Here is a 25,336-nt window from a genome sequence, read left to right as displayed (position 1 = left end):
CTTAAGGAGCAGGCGGCACACAGTCTCCCTCAGACTCATACCTCGAGGGGGTGGTCTGGGACCAAGGATGGCTGTACCGGGTAATGGTCCAGCGAGATTCACCGGAGGTGTGGCCCAGGGACCGACAGTTAGAGGTACCCTATCCGTTCAGTTTGGAGTTGTTGTGGATGGTGCACAAGATTCCGATGGCCGGACTTCTACGGATCACTAAGACCAAGGCCAGTTTAGCCTAGCATTTCTACTGGCCAAGGATGGGGAACGAGGTGACTGCTTACTGCCGGTTGTGTGACACCTGTCAGAGGATGGGGAAGGCAGGGCGGTGCCACAAAGCCCCATTTGTAACTCTGCCCATCATTGAAGGAAGGTGTCTGTGGATTGGTAAACGCTTCATACTGATGGTAGTAGACTATGCCACCCGTTACCCGGAAGCGGTAGCCTTATCATCCATTCGGGCCGACAAGGTGGCCACCGCCTTACTGGAGATTTTCTCCCGAGTGGGTTTTCCCCAGGAAATGCTCACCGTCCGGGGGACCCAGTTCATGTCGCAGCTAATGGAGCCCCTCTGTAAGCAAATACAGGTGCAATATCTGGTGACCAGCCCGTACCATCCACAGACCAACGGCCTGTGCGATCAGTTCAATGGCACCCTGAAGCAGGTGCTTAAGATGTGGGTTGACTCCCACGGGCGCGACTGGGAGGATGGGGATTCACCCCCTTTGAGCTCCTGTACGTCCGGCGTGCGCGGGGCCCACTGGCTCTGGTGAAGGAGGTCTGGGAAGGGGATTTTGCTACCTCTGGAGTGTCGGTCATCGAATATGTCGTGTGCTTCCGTGACAAAATGCAGACCTTGGCTCAGCTGGTTCACGACAATATGACGCAAGCCCAGGACGACCAGAAGCAATGGTACGACAAGAATGCTTGTGAGAGGACCTACCAAGTGGGTCAAAGGGTGTGGGTACTGGTCCCCATACACCAGGACAAGCTTCAGGCGGCCTGGGAAGGCCCGTACCTCGTGCACCAGCCTGGTATTCAGTCAGGGCTGCCACCGCCCACGTATTTGAATTTTGCGTGCTTTGTGAGGCTGTGTAGTTTCCAGCTTCACTGCGCATGCACTGTGACGATCGGCTCCGACCACACACAGTGAAGCTGGGAACTTCACTGTGCATACGCAGGAAGTCGCTCGTCACAGTGTATGCGCAGTGCAGCTGTGAACTACACAGCCTCACCGCACATGCACAGGGAGCCGAGGCTGGTGATGTAAAACTGCGCAAGTGCCCCACTTATATCAGTGCTAGCCAGGAGCAAAATTCAAATACGTGGGCGCCGCCCCTGACTGAATACCAGGATCACACCCCTATGACTAAAACGAACAGGTAGGATATAAGTATTTAAAATGCTATATACTCATTATATTAGCACCAATTTTAGTGAAAAAAGCGTGATAGTGATGCACATTGCATCACTAACAACGTTATGGGGGCAGTGTAGCTTGATAAATAAAATTGCAAAAAGCAACTTTGCAATTTGCATGTTATTAAAAATCATCTCCATTCTAAAGAATGGAGGGATTTTTAATTCTATAGAGTACAGTTAGTTCCCTAAGTTATCTCTGCAGTCTGTGAATGGTTGCCGGACACCTAGGCATGAAGGGCAGAGCTTGCAAGCTCTTTACAGTATAGCTTGCAAGCGCTGCTCTTTAGCTTGATACAGACAACTTCATTTCCGATGCTGTAGATTCAACGGTGCCTCTGCTTGCAGCATCTGAGAGAACTTGGGACAGTTCAGACCAATCATCAAGATTGAAGCGCATTCTGGTAAGTAGGTGAACCTGAGAAGCAGAGAAGAGGAGCACTCTCTTTTTTGTACTCCAGAAAGGAAGAGACCACAAATAAATCTCTGTCCATTGAAGGTAATGTGAGTTGCTGAAACAACTCAGTGTGACACCACTCCTAAGCTACATTGAAAAAAAGTCATGCACATGTATGGCCACCTTTCCACCTCAACTATTCTTTTCTGGAATGTCACACATGGGTCATGAGACTCTCATTATAACAGTATTAGGAGGTTCCAGATATGCCACCACTAGTGTTGAGCATTCCGATACTGAAATATCGGGTATCGGCCGATATTCGCGGTATCGGAATTCCGATACTTAATTCCGATACTTTTACAATATCGAATACCGGAATCGGAAGTTCCCATAATGCCTGTGCTCTGCCGTTTCTCTGAAGGATGACAAGCTGGATGGCAGCGCTCAGCTGCGATCCAGCCTGTCATCAGAATGCCATCCCAGCGTGGGAGAATTCTCCTGATTGTTTAAAAGCCGGCGCGCGGTAAAAAGCCGCCGGCTTTTAAACAATCACACAACCCCATACTACTTCCCCGCAGCCTCCCACCCCGATCCTCCGCTCCCCTCGCCACCTCCCATCCCGATCGTAAGTTAGGACCGGGCGGGGAGCGCAGCACCAAGGAGCGGGGAGCGAAGGACCTGGGCGGGGAAGCCGGCAGTGAAAAGACTTCACCGCCGGCTTTCCCGTTCTGTGCTGCGCTTTCCCGCCGGTTATTTCAAATGAACAACTGCGGTATCAGGTGATGCCGATCAGCTGTTCATTTGAAGTCGCCGCGGTGCCCTCAGAGGGTTCATGTGAGTTCATGCTTGACTGCATTGCATGAACTCACATGAACTTTCCCACGGTCGCACAGGTCAGCCTCACCTCCCAGACCCGTCATGATTGGTGTGTGTGGGTGTCTGTGCGATGTGTGCGGGTGTGTGCGTTGTCTGTGCGATGTCTGCGGGTGTGTGCGGTGTCTGTGCGATGTGTGCGGGTGTGCGCGGTGCCTGTGCGATGTGCGCGGGTGTGCACGGTGTCTGTGTGATGTGTGCGGGTGTGTGCGTGCAGGCAGACATAGGCCGATGTGACACTACTACTCCCATCGGCCTATGTCTGTCCCCCGTCCACTCGTGCCAGCAGGATCAGCTTGATGGGAGCAGCAGTTCCCATCAGCCTGATCCTGCTATTTAAATTGCCCTACTGTGTCCCCAATAAATGTTAAATACATGTCATTGGTGGCCAGTGGTTGCCTACAATAAATTAGTTTATACATTACCTGTCCCCGCTGATCGCCACCTAAAATAAAGTAAAAAATAAAAAACTACACCTATACTCACCTAGACACCTAATTCCCCGAAGCCATCGATCTCCTGTAATAAAATATAAAATAATAAACCACAACCTTATCCTTACCCCTCCGTAGTAGTCCACGAGTGTCCCACGAAGATCTCCAGTTCAGAGCAGCCACATAGAATGTGACCGCTCTGAACCGCTGCCGCCGCTAGAGTGACGGGGCCGTAAAGCAGCCCCGTCATTGCATAAGCGGGTTCACCGGAGTTCAGGCAGCGCTGCTCCGGTCAACTCCTTTACGGCCCTGCTGTATCGTGAGAAATTCCCACGGTACAGCAGTGCCGTAAAGGAGGTCTCCGGAGCTGCGCTGCCTGAATGCACTCCGGTGACCTCAGTCAGTGGCTCCCGCTGCCGGGAGCGGACGTGTTCCCGGCAGCGTGAGCTTACAGCAGCCATGCACAGCTGTCACCATCTCCAGATGTGACAGCTGTGCATGGGAGATCAGCGCAGGAACGTGGACAGGTAACTATTTTTTTTTAGTAAACTAAGAATTTAATAAAATTGTGTGTTTTATTTCAAATAAATAATTTTTTTCTGGGTGTAGTGTGTTTTTTCTTTTTAACACTTTGTAGGTTAGTAATGGGGGTGTCTTATAGACGCCCATCATTACTAACCTGGGCTTCATGGCAGCTGGCGCTGACATGAACCCCAGCCCTATTACCCCCTGCCACCGCACCAGGGCAGCGTGGAAGAGCGAGGCTAAGTGCCAGAATTGGCGCATCCATTGGCGCATAATTAAAAAAAAAAATACGTGGGGCTTCGCCCTATTTTTGTGTCCAGCCAGGTACAGCAGGCAGGAACGGGCTGCCCCCAACCACCAGCTGCCTATTTGTACCTGGCCGGACACAACAATATAGGGAAGCCCTTTTTTTCTTAATTATTTCATGAATTTCATGAAATAATTTAAAAAAAAAATACGTGGGGCTTCGCCCTATTTTTGTGTCCAGCCAGGTACAACTAGGCAGCTGGGGGCTGGAATCTGCAGCGCAGGGAGGCCCAAGCTTTCTGGGCCCCACCCGCTGCAAATTGCAATCCGCAGCCGCCCCGGAAAATGGCGCGTTCATAGAAGCGCCATCTTCTGGCGCTGTACCCAACTCATCCAGGGCCCTGGTGCGGTGGCTCACTGGGTAATAAAGGGGTTAAGGCCAGCTTGGCATTATCAGCTGGCCCTAAGCCCGAAATTCATGGGGTCACGCCAATATTAGACATGACCACCATGAATTTCTAGTAAAGTATTTAAAAAAAACACAACATCCAGAATAAAGTCCTAAAGACACAATTCTTTATTGTTCTAAATTAAACTATACTTACCATCACGCCCATTCCAGCTGAAGCCAACGATCTCCTGCAATAAAAGAAAAATAATAAACCAACCTCATCCTTACCTTCCCATGGATCCCACGACAGCTTCAGCTCTGCTACATCGAGATGACAGGCTGGACCGCAGCAGAACGCTGGCATCCAGCCTGTCATCCCGCAGACACTGAGAAGCGCAGGCATGCTTGCGCTCCTCAGTGTCTCTCTGTGACGGCATCCAGATGAGCCGAGTTCATGTCCAATGAACTCAGCTCACCTCATGCACGTCACTGACAGCGTGGGAAAATTCTCCTGTACTCAGCGCTTCAGCGTGAGAATTCTCCCACGCTGTCAGTGACGTACATGAAGTGAGCTGAGTTCATTGGACATGAGCTCACCTCATGCACGTCACTGACAGCGTGGGGAAATTCTCACGCTGAAGCGCTGAGTGCAGGAGAATTTTCCCACGCTGTCAGTGACGTGCATGAGGTGAGGTCATGTCCAATGAACTCGGCTCACCTCATGCACGTCACTGACAGCGTGGGAAAATTCTCCTGCACTCAGCGCTTCAGCGTGAGAATTCTCCCACGCTGTCAGTGACGTGCATGAGGTGAGCCGAGTTCATTGTCGGCTCATCTGGATGCCGTCACAGAGAGACACTGAGGAGCGCAAGCAAGCCTGCGCTTCTCAGTGTCTGCGGGTTGACAGGCTGGATGGCAGCGTTCTGCTGCGGTCCAGCTTGTCATCTCGATGTAGCAGAGCTGGAGCCGTCGTGGGAACCATGGAAAGGTAAGGATGAGGTTGCTTTATTATTTTTCTTTTATTGCAGGAGATCGTTGGCTTCAGCTGGAATGGGCGTGATGGTAAGTATGGTTTAATTTAGAACAATAAAGAATTGTGTGTTTATTTCAATTAAAGGACTTTATTCTGGGTGTTTGTGTTTTTTTTTTAACTTTCACTATGGGGTTAGTAATGGGGGTGTCTTATAGACGCCTCTCCATTACTAACCTGGGCTTGATGTCAGCTGGCATTATAAGCTGACATCAACCCCAGCCCTATTACCCCACTGCCACCGCTACAGGGCAGTGGGAAGAGCGAGGCTAAGTGCCAGAATTGACGCATCCTATGGATGCGCCATTTCTGGGGCGGCTGACGGCTGGTGTTTCTAGCCTGGGAGGGGGCCAATATTCATGGCTCCCTTCCTGGGCTATTAATATCAGCCCCCAGCTGTCTGCCTAGCCTTTGCTAGCTATTAAAATAGGGGGGACCCCACGTCATTTTTTTGGGGGGGTCCCCCATTTTAATAGCTAGTAAAGGCTAGGTATTCAGCTGGGGGCTGATATTAGTAGCCTGGGAAGCTCCGTGGGTATTACCCCCTTCCCAGGCTTCAAACATCTGCCCCAGCTGTCTGCTTAACCTCCGCTAGAGACTAAAATTAAGGGGAACCCCACGCCAATTTTTTTTTAAATAAATCCTTTATTTTAACACTAAATGACAAGTACAGTAATCAACACTATCACTGTACTTCATATATATGTGACTGACATGTTTCTATCTATCTAATCTATGTATGATTCTCTATTCCTTCTATTCTAAATTGTCGGGTACAGATGCTGAATTGCCAGCCGGCTTTCTTAAAGAGACGGTGCATGAAAACACTATTATTTTTTTATATAAATCCTTTACACTAAATGACAAGTACAGTAACCAACACTGTCACTGTACTTCATATATATGTGACTGACATGTTTCTATCTATCTAATCTATGTGTGAAGCTCTATTCTTTCTGTTGTAAATTGTCGGGTACCGGTGTATGCGCTGATGAATTGCCGGCTTTTCGCATACATTCTACATTATTCTTAGTTGTTTTACTTCATGTAGAATTAACCTACAAGGAAAGAAAGGGTTTATTTTCATTCCGATATTAGTGTCCCATTGACTTGCATTGGTTTCCGGTATCGGAATCGGCGATATCCGATACTTTTTGAGTATCGGTCCGATCCAATCCGATACGATATTTCCTGATATCGGAAGGTATCGCTCAACACTAGCCACCACACATTACACTATTAGTGCTTACTTGGCTTTATACTTCTTTCTTACATGGAAAATACATGAGAATTACAAGACCCCAACAGTCAATGACCAAATGGTTGGGGCCTCTCAAAATGGTGTTGCGGGCTACATGTCGCCCCTGAGCAAATGTAGCCCTGTGCACCTCACTACTGAGTGACATGTAGCCCTGTACATCTCTCCCTAGAGTGACATGTAGCCCTGTGCACCTTGCCCTAGAGTGACATGTAGCCCTGTGCATCTCGCCCCTTAGTGACATGTAGCCCTGTGCACCTCGCCCCTGAGTGACATGTAGCCCTGAGCACCTCACCCCTTAGAGACATGTAGCCCTGAGCACCTCACACCTGAGTGACATGTAGCCCTGTGCACCTCGCCCCTGAGTGACATGTAGCCCTGTGCACCTCGCCCCTGAGTGACATGTAGCCCTGTTCACCTCACACCTGAGTGACATGTAGCCCTGTGCACCTCGCCCCTGAGTGACATGTAGCCCTGTTCACCTCACACCTGAGTGACATGTAGCCCTGTGCACCTCGCACCTGAGTGACATGTAGCCCTGAGCACCTCGCCCCTGAGTAACATGTAGCCCTTTGCACCTCACTCCTGAGTGACATGTAGCCCTGTGCACCTCACACCTGAGTGACATGTAGCCCTGTGCACCTCGCCCCTGAGTGACATGTAGCCCTGAGCACCTCACCCCTTAGAGACATGTAGCCCTGAGCACCTCACACCTGAGTGACATGTAGCCCTGTGCACCTCGCCCCTGAGTGACATGTAGCCCTGTGCACCTCGCCCCTGAGTGACATGTAGCCCTGTGCACCTCGCACCTGAGTGACATGTAGCCCTGAGCACCTCGCCCCTGAGTAACATGTAGCCCTTTGCAGCTCACTCCTGAGTGACATGTAGCCCTGTGCACCTCACACCTGAGTGACATGTAGCCCTGTGCACCTCGCCCCTGATTACATGTAGCCCTGAGCACCTCACACCTGAGTGACATGTAGCCCTGAGCACCTCGCCCCTGAGTGACATGTAGCCTTGTGCACCTCGCCCCTGAGTGACATGTAGCCCTGAACACCTCACCCCTTAGAGACATGTAGCCCTGAGCACCTCGCCCCTGAGTGACATGTAGCCTTGTGCACCTCGCCCCTGAGTGACATGTAGCCCTGTGCATCTCACACCTGAGTGACAAGTAGCCTTGTGCACCTCACACCTGAGTGACATATAGCCCTGTGCACCTCGCCCCTTAGTGACATGTAGCCCTGAGCACCTCGCCCCTGAGTGACATGTAGGTTGTACACCTCTGGTTTCGTCTATAGTCATTTTGTGTATTAACGGACTAATCTTGCTGGTATTAGGGTGTCCATTCTGAAGGTGCCCAATAACCTGACTCCTGGGTGTTTATCCATTACCTACCTTAAATTATGTTTTATTTGATATATGACAGCGGAAGTGATTATGTTGTCCAGGCTGTTGCTGTAATATAAATGTCACATCTGTGTCCAAACACCCAGCTGTATCCCCTGCCCTGATCACTACACAGCACCGCACAAACACTATAGTCACTGCTGGATTCTGGCAGGTGTTTAGGTTCTCCCTTTGCTATACACTTGTGTCTTGCTGCAGTGAGCTGATAGGTAGTTAGCTGTCTGCTGTGAGCTTCGGGCAGTGTTCCCTTCTATATAAACCCCAGCAGTTTCTAGCTGCCAGTTATTAGTTTCTTTAGCTTGGCTCCTGTGCACTGATTTGTATTTCCCGTGTTCTGACTCGAGCTTGAATTTTGACTACCTGCTTGCCTCCTGATTTTGTCCTTGACGTGACTTCTTGGCTACGACCCTGCTTGTTGACCCTTCCTGCACTGTACCTGGTTGTAAGATCAGATCCCTGTACAGGGGTGCAAGGGTTGAAGGTTGAGGTTTCTCTGAAATCGGCCAGACAGAGTGGCTTGTGCCTAAGTCTGTCCAATGTAGCCTTTCTGAGCCTGTGGCCTTTGACAGACGTAACAATAAAGAATTTACAAGTTATCTACAAGAGTTGGACAAGCCTAGGTCAAACCCTCCAGCGATCTCAACATACAATATTGCTCTGTAATCTTGCATGCTCTTTTTGACCCCTGAATCTGTGCCCTACTGTACATACCAATACTATTGCTGAGACTCACACTTTAGTAGCCCTATTCTTGTCTCAAACTTTTATTGATTTGGCATAAAGTATTAACAATATTTATGGTATTATAAATGTTACTTTGCTGTGTGGTAAAAATTTGTTCTGTATTTGCCTGTTTTACTATAACTTAATAAGTTTAGTATAGTTATAAAGATTAAGGAGTTATCTAGCTTGTAAAAAGTATCGCTTATTCACTCTACACATATTAGTATAAGGTGCTTACTAATATGGAAATTTCTCAATATTTTTTAATATATGTATATTTTTGTAGGCGTTCTATGTTATACAGTATATTGGTGTTCATTAAAGGGAATCTGTCACCAGGTTTTTGCTACCTCATCTCAGAGCAGCATAATGTAGAAAAAAAGACCCTGATTCCAGTGAGGTATCACTTAGTTTACTGGGTGCAGCAGTTCTGAAACAGAGTTCTTAGATGTACAGGGTGCGCCATTTATATGGATACACCTATATTAAATGGGAATGGTTGGTGATATCACCTTCCTGTTTGTGGCACATTAGTATATGGGAGGGGGAAACAACGGATACTGGAAGCCTGTGCTAGCATTTCTTCTGCGGTGTTGCTATTAGTGTGTCAAGAGTGGGAGAAGAGGGTTGCATTGACAATCCAACACAATGGGCAGCACTTTGAACACATTTTATAAGTGGTCATAAACTTGTAAAAAACTCATGAAAGAATAAAGTTACGTTAAAACCAAGCACACCATTGTTTTTCTTATGAAATTCTCATTAAGTTTGATGTGTCACATGACCCTCTTCCCTTGAAAAAAATAAAGTTGTATCCATATAAATGGCCCACCATGTAGAATGCAGCAGAGCTGAGAAAGCTAACTCCGCCCACACCTGGTTCTTTATGTACATTGTCTATGGTCAGCGAGCTGCTTATCACAGGAAGGGCGGAGTCAGACAATTTGGCATGTGGCAGCTAGTCACAAGAATGGTAATGTCCTAGTGATAAAACCTTCATTGTTAGTAAACAACAGCACACAGCCTGATAAGTGACACATCACTGAATTCTGTTCACTGAACAGATCATTGAATTACAGATTACATCACTGAATTCAGTTTTAACTCCAACATCTTGCTGTCCTCAGATTACATGTCAAAAACCTGCTGACAGATTCCCTTTAAACATGCTTATGTTTCATCTAATTAAACTTGACGCAATTATTTACTCAAGTCCAGTTACATTTTCTCTATTGATATCCTGCTATTTTACTTTTTAGATGTCCGGACTCCCCTTTGATACCTCCTTCATCACCTCCAATGCGTCTACGTAATGACAAGAATGTCTTCTCCCGTCTAACAAGCAGTCAGTCTACTGGGAATGTATTGGATAAGTAAGAAACTGAGGTCCACACACTTTATACTGTCGTTACCTATTTACATTTGACCTCTCTTTATATCATATATTAACTTTCTTTTTAAATTGCTCTTTCTCTACAGGTCTGAGGAAGGTGACTCATTTTTTTCAGATATGTCCAGGTATTTCATATAATCATATTTAAGACGATCAAAACATTTTTTTAGGTTGTCCTTTGTGCAAGAGTATTGATTTAGCCTTAAATGACATCTGTACTCATTATCTCCATTACAACAGACAAAAGCCATTTGTGCTTTCAGTGTAATGTAACTACTGTATAAGGAAAAATGTTTTCAAATGTTTTCTGTTACATATTTCAATATTTAGAAAACATACAATATCTGCATAAAATTCTATTATACACCTATTGTCTAAGCATGTCCTCCCAGTTGGCCGTGACCCCCATGCACTAATATTGCTCCCTTATGTGGCCTCCATATATTAAAACTGCCGCCTATATGGCCCCCATACATTTATACAGCCCTTTTATATGGTTACGGAGGTATGCCTCCACAGTGCTTTTCACTATATTACTTAACTAGTTCATGACCGGGCTATTTTCCCCAGTTCCTATCAGGTACATTTACAAGTTATATTGTACATACTCTTTTAATGGCTCTAAAAAAAAAACATTCTCGCTTGGATGTAAAAAACATTTTTGACTCTTTTTTTTTTTCCAATATTTCAGGCTTAATTTTTATGTAATTTTTATACCCTTTTTTGTGTCCTTTTTTATTGCCTTTTTTGCTGATATTGTGGGGAAATATTAAGAAAATGCAAAATTCTTTTTTACATCTTTTTAAATTTTATATTTTTTATGACCACGGTATTCTGCTAAACACATTTTAAACTGGATTAGACTAAAGCACAATAATTAACACAATATTAAGGGAACATGAATGGGAAAAGGAAAACGGGGTAGGGAATTTGGATGGGGGGGGTAAGAAAAACATTTTTATTAAAAGGGGATAAAAGGGTAGGAAGTGAGGAGGGAAAGGATTCCCCCTATAAAGATAGGGGAAAAAATAAAGACAATCATGCAAAATATTGCCTTGGAATTGCTTAACAATAAAATATGATGACGCTTAAACCTTATTATTAATAAAATGTAAGAGTAATAAAACCAAAGATATAGTAGCATCATGTAAAAGTCCAGTTAAAAAAAGAAAAAAAAGGCATATTAGTAGACACAATAGACCTTGTTTCAACTAGTCGCTTATTGTACCCGTGTCTTGGTCTGGAATACAATCCAGACCCTATAGGGGGGAGAAAGTTCGGTTTGAATTAGCTTGAATGTTTTTAGAATGGATAGATGTTAATCCAGGAATAAAGACAAGATCCCAGGTCGAAACCTTGAAGAGGAACTAATCTTGAAGCTTTTAGTTTTTATAATAATCCTTAAACGATGAAGAAATATCACGCTCAGCGACAGTTGTAATGCTTAAAAAAGTAGGGAGTAATCCAGTTAGGAACCATTTTGTAATCCGTATGCCCATATAGAACAAAAGAACCAAGAATATCCTTATATGATCTTGTAAGGAAGACTCAAGTATATAATCCCATATTTAAACCAAACATTGCAGAATGTCAATAATAATCATTGTCATATACTTTTTCCCAACTGATAGAAGAAGGAGCTTGAGAGTTAGAGCATAACATATTTAATTGTTGCAGTAGAGATGGGCCATCCTCCAGAGAGGAAATAGACAATGTTCTTACCCCCTCATGAACCTGGAGAACTGCTGAATTATACCAAGAATATTTAATACCTGAAAATAATTTTTATATATTACACATATTTTTTTTCTCAATAAGGGTGTAGCTAGAAACCGCGATTGTCTTTTTTTATTATTATTAATTTATTTTTCATCATGTTTTTTTATTTATTTATTTTTTCATTTACTTTGTGGGGAGTATTTGAACACATTTCTTTTATTGCTCATTTCCCCTGTAGCTGGGCTGGTATATTAACCCCAGTTGCAGGAGAAAATCAGTTTCTTCTCTGCACAGAAGAGCTGTCTGGGCTTCTTAGAATGCAGCAGCTCATGTTCGCTCCCTACATCTAGAGATAACATGATCTCTGGATCCAAAGGAGGAAGAAGGACCAGTGCTTCCTAACCTGTATACACAGCACTTTGCTTCCTAACCTGTATACACAGCTCTTGTTCAGCGCTGTGTATACTGTGATTGAGAAGGTAGACATGAATTAAGTCTTCCTTGTGTGCCAGGTGCAAGCTGTGTCTGACTCCCTGACAAATGGCTCCCTGGCTCCTCAATGTGTGCAGGAGCTCTACTATGCAGTGATGTTTTACAACGTCACAGAAGAATAAAACAGGGACCGCCCAGATGATTATATTACATGAGCAATCCTGACATTTAAAAAAATACATCTCTGTCCTCTTCCCTCTTTCCCTGGCTAGCTCCCTGCCTTACATTTACACTACAGTGCCTTGAAAAAGTATTCATACCCCATGAACTTTTCCACATTGTTTAATGTTACACCTACAAACTTAAATGTATTTTATTGGGCTTTTATGTGATATACCAACACAAAGTAGCAAGTATTTGTAAAGTGTAAAGGAAATGATACATGGTTCTCTAAATGTTTTAAAAATATAAAGCTCAAAATTGTTAAGAAGCCTAATCTCTCTAATTAATCTGTTGCAGAATTAGTGAAGCAGTACCAATTGAAAAAAAATACAACAAAAGCTCCTCTATAATAACCTTAAATAATTTAAGGCAGACCAGAAAATGTTTAAAATTATATTTCAGAGACTTTTATTTCAAAGAAATGTACACATTGAAAAAAAAAATTGTGTTGAGCAATCATCGATAGGTATCAGCTCCCTCCTGACCTATTAAAACTAAGATCCAATATTCCGAACTGTAAAAATGCAGATGTTAGATATATATTTTGTGTATTGGGTCCCGGCTTCCAGATCTTGTTTTTGAGAGATCAGGAGGGAGCTGATGCCTAGGCTAAGGTTATATGGCGATATGTGTGGTGCGACAGCAATTCTCTGACAAGTCGCTATTTTAGAGCTCTGATTTTGCTGTAAGTTAGACCTCCTTCACATATCCGTGTTTCCAGTACGTGTGGTATCTGTTAATTTCACGCATACTACATATACCCATTATAACCTATGCTGTTTTTACATGGACCGTGTGTCCGTGCAAACCAAATGGAGACATGTCCATTTTTTTTCCAGCAGCATGGATGACAAGGGACAATACAAGTCTATGGGTCCGTGAAAAACACAAATACCACATAGATGGCATCAATGTGCTGAACGTGTATAAAATTGCAAAGTGTAAGAGAACCTTTGTAATTTTTTTATTTATTGACCCATCCGTAAAAAACACAGATGGCACACTGATGGTAAAAACAAACACACGATGACACAGGTAGCATTTCTTACACATATATGTTTAACCCCTTACTGGCCCGTATTAGTACGCCCCAGGCCATCACCCCCGGTTCAGTGAGGGCTCCGGCGCTGAGCCCGCACTGAACCAGGCACATGTCAGCTGATTACTACAGCTGACAAGTGTCCGCAACAGACGTGGGTGGAATCGCGATCCACCCGCGGCTGTTAACATGTTAAATGCCGCTGTCAATCTCTGACAGCGGCATTTAACATCGCCGCGCCGGAAGCGCGGCATTAGCCCGGCCCATCGGTGATCCCGTCACGTGATCGCAGGTCACCGATGGGTGATCTTGACAACCCGGGGTCTGCAGCAGATTCCAGTGGTTGTCATGTAAAGATTACTATGAGCTCCACCTAGTGGTCGGCGCTCATAGTACAGGAGCATTTCTGCTACATAGAGGTGATCTGCTCATCGCCTCTATGTAGCAGAGGCGATCAGGTAATTGCTGCTTCTAGTCTCCTATGGAGACTATTGAAGCATGCAAAAAGCTTAAAAAAATGTTTTTAAAAATATTAAAAAAATATAAAAGTTTAAATCACCCCCCTTTTGCCCCATTCAAAATAAAATAATAAAAAATAAACCCCACATACACATATTTGGTATCGTCGCGTTCAGAATCACCTGATCTATCAATATAAAAAAAGAATTAATCCGATCGGTAAACGGCGTAACGAGAAAAAAATTCCAAACGCCAGAATTACTTTTTTTGGTCGTCGCTTCATTGCAATAAAATACAATAACGGTCGATCAAAACATCGTATCTACCCCAAAATGGTATTAATAAAAACGTCAGCTTGGCGCACAAAAAATAAGCCCTCACCCGGCCCCAGATCCAGAAAAATGGAGACGCTACGGGTCTCGGAAAATGGCGCCATTTTCTTAAATTTTTTTTAGCAAACTTTTTATTTTTTTTTCACCACTTAAATAAAAAAGAACCTATACATGTTTGGTGTCTACGAACTCGTAATGACATGGAGAATAATAATGGCAGGTCAGTTTTAGCATCCAGTGAACGTGGAAAGAAAAAAAAAAAAACAACTGTGGAACTGCATTTTTTTTGCTATTTCACTGCACTTGGAATTTTTTTCCCGTTTTCCCGTACACGATATGGTAAAACCAGTAATGGCGTTTAAAAGTACTACTCTTCCTGCAAAACATAAGCCCCCACATGGCCATATTGACCAAAAAATAAAAACGCTATGGCTCTGGGAACAAGGGGAGCAAAAAACGAAAAAGCAAAAACGGAAAATCCCAAGGTCGCGAAGGTGTTAAAGACAGACTTGTCAAGGAGGCCTAATAAAACCGCCAAGTTTCCAAGAAGTTATAAGTCTAATGTGAGTTGTATTGACATCTGTGGCAGATGTGTTGTGTGAAACATATGTGTCGCAAGTAGCAGTGTGACACCCTAGTTATTCATTAGCTCAAATGTTGCAAAGTGTCACTGGTTTTCAGTGTCAAGTGAAACAAATTGCTATGTAGCATTAGCCTAAAAATGTTGCTAAAGATAGAGTTGATTTTTTTATTTAATTGCTCTAGGTATAATAATATTTTATATTTTCTGCCATACAGGGGAATGATTACACCTGTAGGCGGTGTTAAAGGGTCCAGAACAGCCCCGCTCCAATGTATAGCTGTTGCGGAAGGGCATACAAAACCTGTACTCTGCGTAGATGCTACTGAAGAATTATTATTTACTGGTTCAAAAGGTGAGAAAAGAGACTGATAAAATGTCAAACCTGATATTGAATGAATTATCTGATACTTTTGTATTATTGGGCAGCACAGTTGATTAGTGGTTAGCAAGTGGTGCCTTGCAAAACAATGTTTCTGGACTTTAATCAAACCAAGGGCAACATTTGTTTGGCATTTGTATGATCTGTGCAGTGCTTCCTTGGGACCCCCGTGCTGGGGTCCTCCTCTAACTGCAGCGACTGAAGCTAGCACCGACTGCTGCTGATACCCCACTAAATGTTCACACCCCCATCCTGTTTGATCATTCATTCCAGCCACCCTTCGGCACCTTTGTGGGTTGCAGTTGCCATGTTGGTTCTACTGTGAAGCCTAGCCACAGGCTGAGCTTCATAGGAGACTGTGGTTTTTACTATAATATATATATATATATATATATATATATATATATATATATATATATATATATATATATACACATATATATATATATATATATATATGTATATATATACATACATACATACACATATACAGTATATATGGAACTTTCACTTTTTTCAGCCAGATCGCTTATAAAACATAGGGATGCAGCAGCATTCCTATGCCTCATAAACTGTCAGTGCTGCACAGGCAAACTTGTTAGATCATGCACTGTGCATGATCTAGCACCTTTGCTAGCTCTGGTGACCCAGATGTCTTCATGACATTGGGTCACCATGGCAACGATCGGGCCCAGCGATGGCGTCGCGGAGTCTCCTATCCAAGGGCAGAGGGGCTTTCTTACCTTTGCCAGCCCCTCTGCCTGCACGCTAAATGCTGCGATCGCTGCATTTATCTGGTTAAAGTGCTGGGAGTGGTGCAGGCACTGAGTCCTGGATGGCAGCTGTCAGAATCAGCTGACACAAAGTGGTGATCACCCCCCTGTGCGTGGGCGATCACCATGGCATATATATACTGCATTGGTCAGGAAGTTCTTCCAGATGATGATGTATATATACTTCAATTGTCAGGAAGGGGTTAATAAAAGACACCCCCTAAGATACCACATGTCACATATAAATTCATATAGGTACTCAATAGAAAAGTTAGACTGTCTGAACTGCAGTCAAGACACATAGAAGCAATAGTCATAAGCACAACATTAGAAAATAGTGATATATACTGTATATATAATAGCAAATGAGCACCTATTGTTGGCATAAAAAGATAGACACTATATGTGGGTGTCAAGAAAAATAATGGCACATGAAGGTAAATAAGCACCTATTGTTGGCATCAAAAGATACTCACCTGTATGTGGGTGTCAAAGAGGACAGTGGGGAGGGAAATCCCCATGCATATCACCACTAGAGTTGTGGCTTCATCAGGGGTGTTGTTGCAAATGGTTTATCCAAGCCTATAAATAGGGAAACAATTTCCCAAAATATTTGCAGCTGCGAGGAGTGAGATGCAGCATCTCAATATATTCATTAGTAGTGTGGACGCTCACGTGTGTGAAAGTTTCAGCCCATTGAGTAAGCGCTAGATGGTAGTGCGCATGCCCTATGTACATCAGAAAGGTCCTGGAATGGAAGGTCACATGACCTCAGGTCTCGCGGTCACGAACACCACAGTACACAGACGTGTATCTGTTGGCGTGCATAAAGTCTCGGACCATGTGACCAAAAGGTCACATGATCAAAGGTTAATACCGGTATTGACCAAGGTTTAGTATAAGGCCACACTCCCACTATCAGTATTTGGTCAGTATTCGGTCAGTATTTGTTCTCCGGAGTGGGAGCCAAAACCAGGAGTGGGTGATAAATGCAGAATTGGTGACTTGTTTCTGTTATACCTTTTCTCTGATTGTTCCTCATCTGATTTTGACTCCCACTCCTGAGAAAAAATACCGAAATGACCGAATAGTGACCAAATACTGATAGTGGGGCCGTGGCCATATGGTCAATTCAAAGATGTCACCTCCAATCATGACAGTGGCATTTAGGCGTTAGGAAGAGGTAGGTGAGTTGATCTCTTTCCGACTCCCATTGGTCCCTGCAACCCAGTGTGGTGCTGATGGGTAATCATGGCAGCCAGGGGCCTTCTGAAAGCCCCTTTGTCTGCCATGTTACTACTCCTATCAAGCCCGGCCCTAGTTTCTAAGAAGACTAAAAAACTGTAAAAAAATAAAACACAAATATTTAAAATAAACACAACAGTTAAAAATGTTTAGCCCCGTAATTCTCCAACATGAATATATAAGTAATAGAGCTTTTTAGGGTATGTAGTGTAGAATCAGAAGCTGAGCCCGCTCCACAAAGGCAGATGCTGGCAGAAGCCACTAATTTTGCATTCCCGCGGATTTCTCGCTGGTGATTGACAGCACTGGCTTGCCTGGAGGGAGCACTGTCTGCAAGCAAAGCTCAGGCAAACCACGTCATTTAACAGTGAGGGAGGTGGAGAAATGCAAAGCCTCTGGGCGGAACAGTGTGCTGAGCCTTTTGGTCAAACCAAGGGTGCACTGAGCGAGCACCCTAATTAGCATATTTGATTAAATGTCAGTTTCTGCAGAACAGAGGCAGCAATTAGAACACTAAAAATAAATGTATATATGCTGTATCCCCTACAAGGCTTAGTGCTTAACTTATACTGACAATTTGGGCTGACAGAGTCCTTTTAAATCTATCAGTATAAAACATTTAATACGGAAAAGAATCCCAGTCTCTGATAAGAGAATATAAAGTGGAAAATAGTAAAACAATAAGATGCTACAGTGGATGAAGTTAATAAATGAAATATCAATGCCTCAATGCACATAAAAAAACTAACCCTTAAGGAAAAAAAGACCAGAATAGATTAATAGATTGTATCTTTTCTGGTCTTTTTGACGTATGAATTAGCTATATGTGCATTTAAGTACTGATATTGTGTTATTTTTAATTTAATGCTGTGACAACACAGTGTCAATCTGGCTACAGTTGCACGGGTAAATTATTCTTAATTATGCCAAATGTACTGTTACTTTGTTCAGTGGGTCAAGGGACATGAGCCATTATTTCATGTGAGACTGTTCATTGAACCTTGTGTACTGTTACTTTGTTCAGTAGGTCAAGGGACATGAGCCATTGTTTCATGTGAGACTGTCATGACCCTTGTTGTATGTTAATTTGTGGAATGCCTGCTGATTACATATTGCATCAGCCCCTTTGCAGTGTACTAGTCTGCACAACTTGGAGGACAAATATGCAGTCTAATCGAACAATGGGAGATTACCTCCCTCACCCTCCCTCAATCCTGTGGAAGAATACCCTATATGAGAGCTGTGGGATATAAAAGGGGCCTGCCTCTGTCTCCAGACAGACTCCACAAGTCATCAGTCGAGGAACCATGGCTCCAGCTGGTGGAATACTGATCTGCTCTACTGCCCATCACTGAACCCATGAAGACGTTTGGAGAACCTAGGATGGGACAATAACCTCACCTGGCCATATACCTCACTGTACTCGGTCAGCTTCCTAAGCTTGCTGCTACCTCCTCTCTGTGGGTGCCTGCCAAAAGCGGGGTGCTATTGGTTGGGGTAGTGGGTCCTGGATGCCCTGAAGTCATAGAGGTTCTAATCCCCGGGAGCCAGCGAAAGGGTGAGACTCCACGGTCATTTGCACCGTCTTGTGTACTTGCTGGGAATGTAATATATGTTATTGACTCTTGGGGATCCAATAAAGTATTACTGCAGTGTGTTACCCTCACCCTATGTTGTCTGAGTAGTATTCTGCCCATGAGGAAGGATTACGGGCATTCAGTGGGATGAGCCCTGGCATGTGTGGTCTTTCTAAAGACAGTCAGGCCAGCGAATGAGAGCACCCACTGACCCTCATGTGTCCACACTTGGTGGCAGCAGTGGGATACTACTCAGCCCAGCTGATCTGGGGTAACTGCAGCAGACTGGTGTTCGTAGAGACTGTCCAAGGGCTCCACAACCAGGGAGACATATAGGCAGACCCAGCAGACCATAGGTGAGGCATACACAGCAGGTTTCGGACGCGACCATGTCCAACCCCGCCAGCTCAGCCTTGGGAAGAGGACCACAGTGGATATACTGCCTCAACAGGAAATTGCAACTACAGGAGCTGTGCCAGCTTCAACGGATCGAATACCGGGCCACCGACACTTGGTCGGATTTGATCCAGGAATTGGTCCATTGGGATATCCAGAATGTCGTGGAAGATAACGAAAACTCAGCTGAGGTTGACCCAGAGGAATTAAACTGTCGTTTCATGTGCTGAAGTAATAATGTAGTTCATAGTTGATGTGTGCCAGGATGTACCCTGCTTATGTTTCAACAACATGACCTGCACACTGCAATAGATTTGTCATCCAGCAACGTAGAAAAAAAATCCCACTCCTGAGATGTCTGCACATAGGAATTGCTACTACCAGAGCTTTCAAGCACTGTTGAGCCTCCTACACCAACAACTGTCGCTACAATCCCATCCCCTGCTTACTACAGAATAAGGAAACCTTTCCCCTGAAGATCTGTTGGCTGGACGTTGGCTTTTCTCTTTAATGCTGATTCCACTACCCTCCCCCTCTGATGACATCACCTCTTTGGCACATCGATTTGATTACCAATTATCATCAGCATTATCCATGACTTAGCTCACAGATGTTTCTATGTGAAAAATGGCCAGATCTCTTTGCCAACCCACCTGATTCCCACAGAGACATCATGTCTCAGAATGCTACTACCACTGACAGTGCCCATATCACAATAACTTACAGAGTCAGCAACAATACTTAGCATTAGAATCATGTCCTCCATCTCCTCCCGCCCCATGTCATCCGAGTTTAAAGGCTGACTGGTCATCTCTTCCAATAAATCAACTGTGAAGCTGTTCTGATTAAATATATTCAGTAGCCACCAGGGGGCTGTGCATTAGAGGGAATTAAGGGGCCGAACAAAAACAGTAATTAACGGAATGGAAATACTGCTATGCACAACATTGAATGTTATGGCAGTGGAAGAGGTGGACTGTGTAAAACAATGATTCAAGTCAATGCTTTCACTGTCAGAGGCTACAGCATCTTGCTGTGAATGAGATGAGTATATATTCCATTACACTTCTTGCTTCATCCCCACTGATTCGCTTGCAAGAGGAAAAGGAGGCCAATTGTGACTTGTGTTTGGTACTAGCACTGCTGAAACAGCTGGTGCCAGAAGTGTCAATGATGCTGCTCAATGTGGCTCCTACATTTTTAGTCATGGTGCGGGTTTTCTGTCTCTCATGCTACCATACCGATGGCAAGTATTTGTTTATCATACATTTTGGATGCAAGTATAATGTTTTTGTCCTTAAGGCTATGTGCCCACCATGCAGAAATGTTCCGGATTTTTCCTGAGCGTTTCTGCATCTCCCTGGCAGAAAAAACGCATGCGGATTGTACATGCGGATTGTACATGCAGATTGTACATGCGGATTGTACATGCAGATTGTACATGTGTTTTCCTGCCAGGGACATGCGGAAGTGAAGCGTTCTTCACATGCATTTCCGCATGCGAGATGTCAAGCCCTTTCCAAGCGATTTTAGCATCACTTGGAAAGTGCTTGTCAACTTGGTCACACTATATAAATCCATGAAAACGGCATGGATTTATATAGTGGACCGTAAAGAATGGTAAAAAAAATAAAAAAAATAAATCTATACTTACCTTCTGATGGCCCCCGGAGTCTTGCTTCGCTCCGTCCTGGCTTTCCGGCAGCTCGCGGTACACTGAAGGACCTGCCGTCACATGACTATGACGTCAGCACAGGTCCTTCAGTCCATCGCGAGCTGCCAGCAAGTGAAGATAAGCTCAGCGGGGGCCATCAGAAGGTAATATTTATTTTTTATTTTATTCTTTTTTTTACAGGTTCTATGGTACCCGGGTCCGGAAGAGAGACTCCTGTCCTCCACACCCGGGTACCATCCGCACATTGAAACGCATGGAATGCGCATCTACAGATGCAGTGATGCGGAATCCAAACGTTCCAATGCAAGTCAATGGTGGCGAAAACGCAGCACTTCCACAAAATAATTGGTAGTGCTGCGTTTTTTCCGCAATGATAATCCACAGCGGAAATTTCCGCTGCATATGCACAGCACATGCGGATTATCATTAAGGATCATGGCAGGCCTTCTACCATGCTTTTTTTAAGCGTTTCTGCAGCGTTTTTGCCGCTGCGGAAACGCTTAAAAAACGCATCGTGGGCGCATAGCCTTGCAAAAATGTTCTAATGCGTATCGAAGCTCATTCAGGGGCCTTATTCCCTCATCATTTTTCACAGTGGGACTAAGTGAAAAAGTAAAAAAAAGTTACATAAAATGTGTAAAAAAGTAAAGAAACATACAAAAAAAGCACACAAAAATGATGAAAACTCGTTTCACCACTATAAACACAGCACTTGCATTAAAACAAAAAATAAACAAAAACTTATACTTAATTGGTATAGCCCAAACTATAAACCTGTTATGTTATTTATTCTGTATGGTGAACACCATAAAAAATTATTAAGAAACACGCCAAAAAAGTCGCTTTTTCATTACACTGTGTTCCAAATTATTATGCAAATAATATTTTCTCAGATTTTCCCAAATTACCTATATGAATTGCAGTCATTGTAATTTTCCAGTCAAATAACTATTAGAGTACAATTGAAAGGTTTTTGTACAAACTGCCTATGATAACAGTTTATTTTTAAAAAAATAAAAAACTCAAACTGCACTCAAAATGCATGTTCCAAATTATTATGCACAGCAGAGTTTTCAACCTTTTCATTTTAATAAAGAACAAAAAAATGGACATTTTTGAAATTATAAGCATTAGCAGGTTATTACAAACTGAAATCAAACAGTTTTCAACTCAAAACTTTATTCTAAGTGATGTTACATTTGCACATAGGACTAGTGTTGAGCCACCCCCGTAGTGTTCGAGTTCGGTTCGGTTCGTCGAACACCCGTGTGTTCGCCGAACTGTTTGTCGAACTGTTCGTCGAACACCTTCGAACACCGTTAAAACCAATGGCAGGCAAACAAAAACAAATAGAAACACATAGAAAACACCTTCAAAGGTGTCCAAAAGCTGACAAACTGCTCAGAAGACATAACTAACACATGGAAAAGTGACAAGTACATATAGTCATGCGAAAATAAAAGAGGTGGAGGAGTAAAAGGAGGGGGAGACACAGATATAGGCATGTCATGCCCTTCTAAAATCCAAAAAGTGAGAAGCCGACACGGCCAGTCCGTTCCTGCCCGTGCCACCTCCGTGTCGCCGGGTATGTGCCAGAGCCGCGGTGGACCCTGACGGCCAGCCCCCCTCTCCTAATACTGGTGCCTGTCCGCTGGTGGGTCGAGCCCCCCGCGGTGGGGGGGGGAGTAACATCTGCAGAAGAAAGACCATCTTCCAGCCAAACTAACATGTCGACTTCTTTTCGTGGACAATGTGATACGATCCCTTTGTTACGGACACGCCCATCGCTACAAATTCCAGATGAGGCACAAAAACAGCAGGTGCTTCAGCGGATATGAAGTGCTCCTTTAAGTGGGCTCTCCTCCACCTCAACTTCAACATCACAAATACTCCAGTCCTCAGAGGTGTCACCCCAATCGCACTTGCTTCCTCACAGCTCCCAAGTCTCCAGCTGCCCGTCTGAGTATGGGGTAACACAGATGGTTGAGTCTGCACAGCTGTTTACTCATACTATAGCCTGGGAAACGGAGGTCTGCTCCAGAGCTTCTGTTAATCCAGACGAGGAAATGATCTGCACTGATGCCCAGAATCTTTATAAGTCGGATCCAGGACCAGATGAAGAAGGTTCTGAGCATAATGTAGACCCTCGTTCCCAAACTGTAACTCCTGTTGGTGGAGACAATGATGAAGACGATGATGAGACTCAAATACCTGATTGGAGCGACAACTTGACTTTTCGGTCAGGGCAGGAAGAGGTTGGCTTTGAGGACGACGGGTGTGATAACACACAGGGTGATGATGACAAGGTTGGAGATCCCACTTACTGTCAACCCACAGTCAGCCAGTCGATGAGGTCACCCGGGCCTTTGCCTGGCCTTTGGGATGTCGCGGTGGTCGGCTCCCTGGCCCGTACCCTGGGGTCACTCTTTAAAAGGGTGGATAATTGTTAATTTTATAAGAGTTTGTGACACCACCTGTGGTATCTGGTGAGAAGCACCAGCGCTGCAGCAGTCCACTGAGGCCCGTGATAAGGCAGCTCGATGGTATAGCTCCCCACAGGTGGAGCTAGGTCTCAGGGCAGCGTATGCAGGGGGAATGCAGGACAGGCGAGACCCAGCTGGGTCAGAGCAAGAACGGAAACGGACACGGTAGTCACTTCCGTACCTTTTACTGGAGGAAATTCAGGCACATCCTGGAGCACTGTAGAGTGAAGGGTGCATATCAGGATCCTCCCCAATGAGCGGGTGTAGGGCCTCCTGTTTCTTGCCTCTGCGCAGTAAGTTTCTGACCTGCCTGGAGCTAGGCCTAACTTTGTCTCTGTCCTGCGCTGGCTGACCTTGTGGTAGGGCCTTCTCTTGAAGTTCACGCTCCCAGTATGCGGGGCCTAAGCGTCTCCTGGCTCTGTTACGTATCAGCACCTTAGCGATCCTGGGACTTGTAGTTCTCCAGGGATTCCGGTTATGCCTTACTGGGTCATAGAGATCCCGGTAAGCTCGGATCCGGTGTCCGGTAAATGCTTCGGGGTGAGCTGGTTAAGCTCCTCTGCCCCTTATGTACTAACTCGCCACTCGCCTTCGGCCTACTCGGGCCCTCAATAGGCTATACACACTAACGGCAGCTTGCCGCGCTTCACCGATCTTATGACGCCGGCACACCTTAAGCTCTATCTGGGCTCCCTGAATCTAGCTAGCAGGAGCCTCGTGCTCCACTGCTGAACTATTAACTGAGTTCTCTAGACTAGACTGAGCTCCACTGCAGACTGACCTCTCTTAGGCTTCTCTACTGCAGGAACTCTTCAGAGGAACTGAACTGCCTAGCTCCACCTTCCCTATTTATATCCCTAACGGGCTCCCTCTGCTGGTCTGAGGTGGAAGGTGGAGATGTGTGAATGTTTATGGGGGCCTCTTGTGGAGGATTCCATCAATACACTCTTCTAGGATCTGTGATACCAAGCGCAGCGGGGCGTCACAGATGCTATTGACGACGAGGTTAGGTTGCGCCTTCCTGGACAGAGACGGAGTACTGGAAGCACGTCAACAACTGCATCCTCAACCACAACTCCACCTCTGACCACAAGTCATAGTGGCTCTTCAGGTCGCATGGGCTCTAAGCCTTGCATAGCCTGGGCATTTATTCAGATCGATAAGGATGACCCAACTCGTGTTATCTGTAATATCTGTCACCAAAAGCTAAGTAGAGGCCAAAAAATCCATAGTTTGAGTACTTCATGCATGTACCGTCACATGGATATGAAGCATAAGTTGCAGTGGGAAGCTCACTGTGCTACAATGCGGCCTAGCAGGCTGGGCCAACCACCGTCTGCCCCATCTTGTGCATCCGCGGCCTCTTCATCCTCTGTGACTGGGGGGACAGCAGTCACACATGTTTTTGGACGCAGACCTGCCACCTCTTTACCTGCAACAGCCAGTGTGATTGGCAGGTCGTCAGTTCATTGGGAAGTGGAAACACCTGCTGGTGTTGAGAGCTCTCTGACATCGAGAGCACCACCTTTGGATCAAGGCAACCTAACATGTCCGCCTGCATCTTCCTCACAGACCGGCAGTTTGCCAGGGACACCCTACTCAACCCCGTCAAAGCACAACAGCCAGCACTCGGTCCCTCAGATGTGGACAAGTAAAAGACCATTTCCTCCTAGCCATGAGAAAGCTAAGAGGTTGAATTTCACCATCTGCAAGCTGTTGGCTACAGAAATGCTGCCTTTCCGCCTGGAGGACACAGTGGATTTTTGAGACCTTATGTCCGTCACAGTGCCCCAGTACCAGATGCCCAGTCGGCACTACTTCTCAAAGAAAGGTATGCCTGCGCTCCACCAGCATGTCGCACACAACATCACCGCTTCTTTGAGAAACTCTGTGTGTGACAGGGTGCATTTCACCACAGACACTTGGACGAAT

General features: G+C 45.0%; 1 protein-coding gene across 3 annotated transcripts in view; it reads left to right on the top strand.

Moving 5' to 3' along the window:
• KIF21B (kinesin family member 21B) overlaps nt 1-25,336 on the top strand; it is a 456,179-nt gene that overhangs the window by 307,422 nt on the left and 123,421 nt on the right. For all 3 annotated transcript variants that reach the window (XM_073666619.1, XM_073666617.1, XM_073666618.1), the window contains 3 exons: nt 9,957-10,070; nt 10,177-10,215; nt 15,092-15,228. In XM_073666619.1, coding sequence (XP_073522720.1) covers nt 9,957-10,070; nt 10,177-10,215; nt 15,092-15,228 — 290 coding nt within the window. The remainder of the gene's footprint in view (nt 1-9,956; nt 10,071-10,176; nt 10,216-15,091; nt 15,229-25,336) is intronic.

Source organism: Phyllobates terribilis, unplaced genomic scaffold (assembly GCF_046119375.1).
Source record: "Phyllobates terribilis strain yellow unplaced genomic scaffold, ASM4611937v1 Scaffold_2__4_contigs__length_985480577, whole genome shotgun sequence".
Classification (NCBI taxonomy): Eukaryota; Metazoa; Chordata; class Amphibia; order Anura; family Dendrobatidae; genus Phyllobates; species Phyllobates terribilis.
Note: the sequence above shows the minus strand (reverse complement) of the source record. Positions and strands in the feature narration are given on the sequence as shown.